General features: G+C 36.0%; 1 protein-coding gene and 1 non-coding gene across 6 annotated transcripts in view; one reads left to right on the plus strand and one right to left on the minus strand.

The window, feature by feature from the left end:
- Positions 1 to 4,689, plus strand: part of RBM41 (RNA binding motif protein 41) — a 70,113-nt gene extending 65,424 nt beyond the window's left edge. Inside the window, exon 6 of one of the 5 annotated variants that reach the window (XM_043458531.1) lies at positions 4,355 to 4,671. In XM_043458531.1, coding sequence (XP_043314466.1) covers positions 4,355 to 4,510 — 156 coding nt within the window. In that variant the 3' untranslated portion in view covers positions 4,511 to 4,671. Of the gene's footprint in view, positions 1 to 4,354 lie in introns of all 5 variants that reach the window. The other 4 variants (XM_043458530.1, XM_043458528.1, XM_043458532.1 and 1 more) reach the window with 4 other exon arrangements.
- A 682-nt stretch (positions 4,690 to 5,371) lies between these two features.
- LOC122436147 lies at positions 5,372 to 5,479 on the minus strand. The gene has a single exon (XR_006267913.1). It is a non-coding gene; the product is annotated as a U6 spliceosomal RNA (small nuclear RNA).
- Between the last annotated feature and the right edge of the window lie 521 nt (positions 5,480 to 6,000).

Raw genomic sequence — 6,000 nt, forward strand, 5'->3', positions numbered from 1 at the left:
TAGTTTGTGGTCTATCATAGAGAATGTTTTATGTGCACTTGAAAAGAATATGTATTCTGGGTTTATTTGTAATGTAATGTCCTGAAAATAGCAATTAAGTCTAGCTGTTCTATTGTGTCATTTAGTATCTCTGTTGCCTTACTGATTTTCTGTCTGGAAGATCTGTACATTGATGTCTATTGAAATGATTTGTGATTTTTATCCTTCATTCTGTTAATGTGCTATATGATACTGATTGATTTTCATATGTTGAACCATCCTTGCACCCAGGGATAAATCACATTTGGCCATGATCCTTTCATGTGCTTTTAAATTCAGTTTACTACTTTCCTGTTAAGAAGTTTTACATCTGTATTCATCACGGATATTAGCCTATAGTTTTCATTTCTTATAATATCTTTTCCTGTTTTGGGTCATGTTAATGCTGGCCTGATAAAATTAGTTTGGGAGTGTTCCTGCCTCTTCAAATTTTTGGAAGAATTTTAGGAGAATTGGTATTAATTCTTTAAATATTTGGTAGAATTCACCTGTGAAGCCATCTGGTCCTGGGCTTTTCTTTGTTGGGAGATTTTTGATTACTGAATAATTTTATTGCTAGTTATAAGTCTATTCAGATTTTCTGTTTCTTCATGATTTCATCTTGGTAAGTTTATGTTTCTAGGAATTTATCCTTTTCTCTAGATTATCCAATTTGTTGGCATATAATTGTCAGAGTAGTCTCTCATAATCCTTTTTTATTTCTGTGGCATCAATTGTAAAGTCTCCTCTTTCACTTCTAATTTTATTTGAGTCTTCTCTTTTTTCTTAGCCTAGCTAAAAGTAGTCAAATTTGTTGATCTTTTTAAAAAACAGCTCTTAGTTTGGTTAATTTTTTTTCTATTATTTTTCTAATCTCTATTTCAATTATTTCTGTGTAATCTTTATTATTTCTGTCTAGTAACTTTGAGCTTAGTTTGTTTTTTTTTTCCTAGCTCCTTGAAATGCAAACTAGTTTGAGAGCTTTCCCCTTGTTTAATGTAGGCATTTAATGCTATAAACTTCCTTTTTAGTATTGACCTAGTTGCATTCCATAAATTTTGGTATGTTGTGGTTTCATATTCCTTTGTATCAAGGTATTTTCTAATTTACCTTTTGATTTCTTCTTTGACCCATTGGTTGTTCTAGACTATGTTGTTTAGTTTCCACATATTTGTGAATTTTCTAGTTTTTCTTCTGCTAATGAAAGTGAAGTATTGAAATCTCCTAGTAGTATTGGGTTGCTATTTATAGCCCTCTTCAGTTTTCTCAATGTTTGCTCATATATTTAAGTGCTCTCATGTTGTGTGCATATATATTTATAGTTATTATATCTTCCTGGTGAACTGACCCTTTTATCATTATATAATGTCCTTGTCTCTTTTGAAAATTTTTGACTTAAAGTCTATTTTATCTTGATTAAACATGGCCAACCTTATTCTTTTTTGGTTGCAATTTGCGTGGAATTTCTCTTTTTATCCTTTCTTTTCCAGCCTATGTATGGCCTTGAATCTAAAGTGAGTTTCTTGTAGAGAGAACTTAGTCACATTTTTTTTCATTTATTTATATTAGTTGGAGGCTAATTACTTTACAATATTGTAGTGGTTTTTGCTATACATTGATATAAATCAGCCATGGATTTACATGTGTTCCCCATACTGAACCCCCCTCCCACCTCCCTCCCCATCCCATCCCTCTGGGTCATCCTAGTGCACCAGCCCTGAGCACTTGTCTCATGTATCAAACCTGGACTGGCAATCTGTTTCACATTTGATAATATACATGTTTCAATGCTATTCTCTCAGATCATCCCACCCTCACCTTCTCCCACAGAGTCCAAAAGTCTGTTCTATACATCTGTGTCTCTTTTTCTGTCTTGCCTATAGGGTTATCATTACCATCTTTCTAAATTCCATATATATGCGTGAGTATACTGTATTGGTGTCTTTCTTTCTGGCTTACTTCACTCTGTATAATGGGCTTCAGTTTCATCCACCTCACCCGAACTGACTCAAATGTATTCTTTTTAAAGGCTGAGTAATATTCCATGGTGTATATGTACCACAGCTTTCTTATCTATTCATCTGCTGATGGGCATCTAGGTTGCTTCCATGTCCTGGCTATTATAAACAGTGCTGCGGTGAACATTGGGGTGCACGTGTCTCTTTCAGATCTGGTTCCCTCGGTGTGTATGCCCAGGAGTGGAATTGCTGGGTCATATGGCAGTTCTATTTCCAGTTTTTTAAGAAATCTCCACACTGTTCTCCATAGTGGCTGTGCTAGTTTGTATTCCCACCAACAGTGTAAGAGGGTTCCCTTTTCTCCACACCCTCTCCAGCATTTATTGCTTGTAGACTTTTGGGATAGCAGCCATTCTGACTGGCGTGTAATGGTACCTCATTGTGGTTTTGATTTGCATTTCTCTAATAATGGTAGAGGATGAGATGGCTGGATGGCATCACCGGCTCGATGGACATGTGTTTGTGATGTCCTCCGGGAGTTTGTGATGGACAGGGAGGCCTGGCGTGCTGCAGTTCATGGGATCGCAAAGAGTCGTACACGACTGAGCGACTGAACTGAACTGAACTGAACTGAATAATGAGTGATGTTGAGCATCTTTTAATGTGTTTGTTAGCCATCTGTATGTCTTCTTTGGAGAAATGTCTGTTTAGTTCTTTGGCCCATTTTTTGATTGGTTCGTTTATTTTTCTGGAATTGAGCTACAGGAGTTGCTTGTATATTTTTGAGATTAATTCTTTGTCTGTTGCTTCATTTGCTATTATTTTCTCCCATTCTGAAGGCTGTCTTTTCACCTTGTTTATAGTTTCCTTTGTTGTGCAAAAGCTTTTAAGTTTAATTATGTCCCATTTGTTTATTTTTGCTTTTATTTCCAATATTCTGGGAGGTGGGTCATAGAGGATCTTGCTGTGATTTATGTCGGAGAGTGTTTTGCCTATGTTCTCCTCTAGGAGTTTTATGGTTTCTGGTCTTTCATTTAGTTTTTTGTTTGTTCAACCACTCTATGTCTTTGACTAGGGAGTTTAATCCATTTATATGTAAAGTAATTATTGATAGAGAGGATTTACTATTGCCATTTATTAGTTGTTTTCTGTTTTATAGCCCTTGTTGCTAATTTTTTGGTAGTGAATTGCCTTTTTCCTTTCTCATTTTGTGTGCCTTCTATAGGTATTTTAATTATGATTACAAAGGTACTTATTTAGAACACCTTGTAATAATCTATTTTAAGCCAGTGAGAACTTAAGTTCAATCACATTTAAGAGCTCTTTTTGTTTATTTTCTTGAATGTTTCTTTTTTTAAAAAGCATTTCATTCCTAACGGATGGAATATTTTCTCTTCTTTCTCTGAGTATATTAGTGATGGCTCTTTGAAGTTTTTTTTTCTCCTTGCATAGTTTGTTTTCTCCCACTTGCTTTTATTTATTTTTTGTTCTGTCTGTTTCACATTAGTGGCTTTTCTCAGATGCCTGATAATTTCTGCTCATATTTATGAGTAGGAGTCAAAAACGGATTGGAAGCTCTGATCAAATGAGTGATCCTTATTGAGTTTAAGCTTCACTTAAAGTCATCTGGCTCATTCATTTGTTGGAGAAAGTCCCCATTCTAAATCAGCATTTTTAGACCTTTCCTCTTGGGGCTGATTAAATTTCCCAGAGAAGACTTCAGAACTCTCACTTGGGGAGGGTACCACCAGCATTGTAGGAGCCAAATGAAGGAAAGTGTTTGGGGTATCCTCATCATTCAGAATGCATCATTTCTCTTAAAGCCTAGTTTTCAGGAACAGTATCCACATCCTCAATGGTATCTAACATTCCCCATGTTCAGAGAATGAACCTCCAGTATATAGCAGGATTGGGAGTGGTCTTTACCCAGTAGCATATTGTAGGGGAAGGTGTTTAAAGATATAATCTTTAAAGATATAATCTAATTTTTTTAAAGAACTTTTAACATACCCACCCTATCTTAACTCCAGCTCTAGTGCCCAGAGACACTAGAATATATCAGTTCCTAAAATGTTTCAGGATTCTTAGATGTGGATTGAATTAGTTCTTGGTTTCCCCCACTGCTGAGTTAAGATTCAGCTTTCTCGAGTATGCTTGTTCAGTTATTTTACAGCTTCCAGAATATTGTTGCTATTGCCCATTTCCTTGTTCTTCCTTACATTTTTTTAAGTCCCTATAGTTCTAAAGTTTTTTTGGAGGGATTGAAATTAGATGCATGTATTCAATCCACCACCTTTATCTGAAACTGTCCTTCCACAATGAAATAGTTGCCTTATCTCCCTAATGTGATATTTCTGTTGATCCTTGGTTTGTATTAGGTGTTATACCTGAAGAACCTTAGCCCTCGGGTGACTGAAAGAGATCTTGTCTCATTATTCGCTCGGTTCCAGGAAAAGAAAGGACCTCCAATTCAATTCCGAATGATGACTGGACGAATGAGGGGGCAGGCTTTTATCACTTTTCCCAGTAAGTAGCTGCATCTGGATAATTACTCAGTTATGGCTGAGTCACTAAAAAGTTCATTAGCAACTATGTATACCCTCTCTAATTTAAATATAGCCCACAAAAGAAGCACATAGGAGGAAAGGAAGAGAACTAAGGAAAACATGTTTTTTTCATTTTTCTATTCTCCCTTCTGTGTTTCCTCTCCTTCTTTGACAGTGCACCACCCCCTTACACCATTGTCCTCTCTTTTACCCAGTCTTGGCACTTCCTACTCACTGTATCAAAATTTACTTTCCCTTTGTTGAAAGTAATATTTCTAGTCCAAGTTATAATCACATTAATCATTAATTATTGGTATTCTTATCAGAACACTTATAGTTGCATTATGCCCTATTCCTTTATTTTATTTTTTTTGCCCTATTCCTTTAGAAGTAAGATTGCAAGCTATTATGATATTATGCTATATTATGCTAATTCATTAGTAATTCATAATTAACTAGTGGGTGATATATTTTTTAACTGTTGTTTGCATCTTAATACATGACTTCAGTATCCTAAACCATAGGGAAGAATAATACAGGCATGTCTCAGGGATACTGCAGATTCCAGACCACTGTAATAAGGTGAATTATCTCAATAAAGTGAGTTGCATGAATTTTTTGTTGTGGGTATCTTTACTTTAAAATGGTGGGGAAATCTACCAGAAAGAACAACCTACCAATTAATGCACACTATAGAAGCACATGCAGAGTCCTATTTTTTAATACTCAAAGCAGTCAAGAAGGCAAATAAAACATTGGAAGTTGGATGTAATCTTAAGTTTTCTTTCAATAAACTTTAAAAATATTCTGTGAGTCATATTCATAATATTTTTTAATGCTCAAAATTTAAAAACTATGGAACGCTTTGATGAATTTGTGTGTCATCCCTGCGCAGGGGCCATGATAATCTCTGTATCATTCGAGTTTTAGTAGATGTGCTATTGAAGCTTCTAGCACTGTAACATTATTTTGATTGTACAAAACCATCGTGGTTATAACGGGGCATCTGAAAGCACCATGTAGTACAAACACCTGCTTTATCTCCTAAACGAAAAGCTTTTTAAATTTTCGGATATGACACATTGAGTCTTGTCACTTTGTGTAAGTTAGCACTTCTGCTTATAGGAGGTTCTGCCACTGTGACACACACACAGTAGCAGCGCACAGCCTCCTGAGACTGGCAATGTCAGCTGAGGCTTTGACTTACTTGCCATCAACTGCTGTAATCGCAAAATAGATGGATATTGCTCATTCTTGCGTAATATTGACTCCATGCACCTCAAATAGGCTTTAAAGACTTAGTACGTTTCGATGCTCCCTTTACCGTTGAAATGATTTTTGTCATTTAGGTTTATGTGCATAAACACATCATCATCCATCCAGCCTTCACAGCCTTCAGGGTGGGCACATCACCCCTTAGATGCCGCCCGAGAACCTCAGAGAATGGTCGTGAACATGTAACGTGGTTCTCAGAAAGC

This window comes from Cervus canadensis, chromosome X, assembly GCF_019320065.1.
Source record: "Cervus canadensis isolate Bull #8, Minnesota chromosome X, ASM1932006v1, whole genome shotgun sequence".
In the NCBI taxonomy this organism is placed as follows: Eukaryota; Metazoa; Chordata; class Mammalia; order Artiodactyla; family Cervidae; genus Cervus; species Cervus canadensis.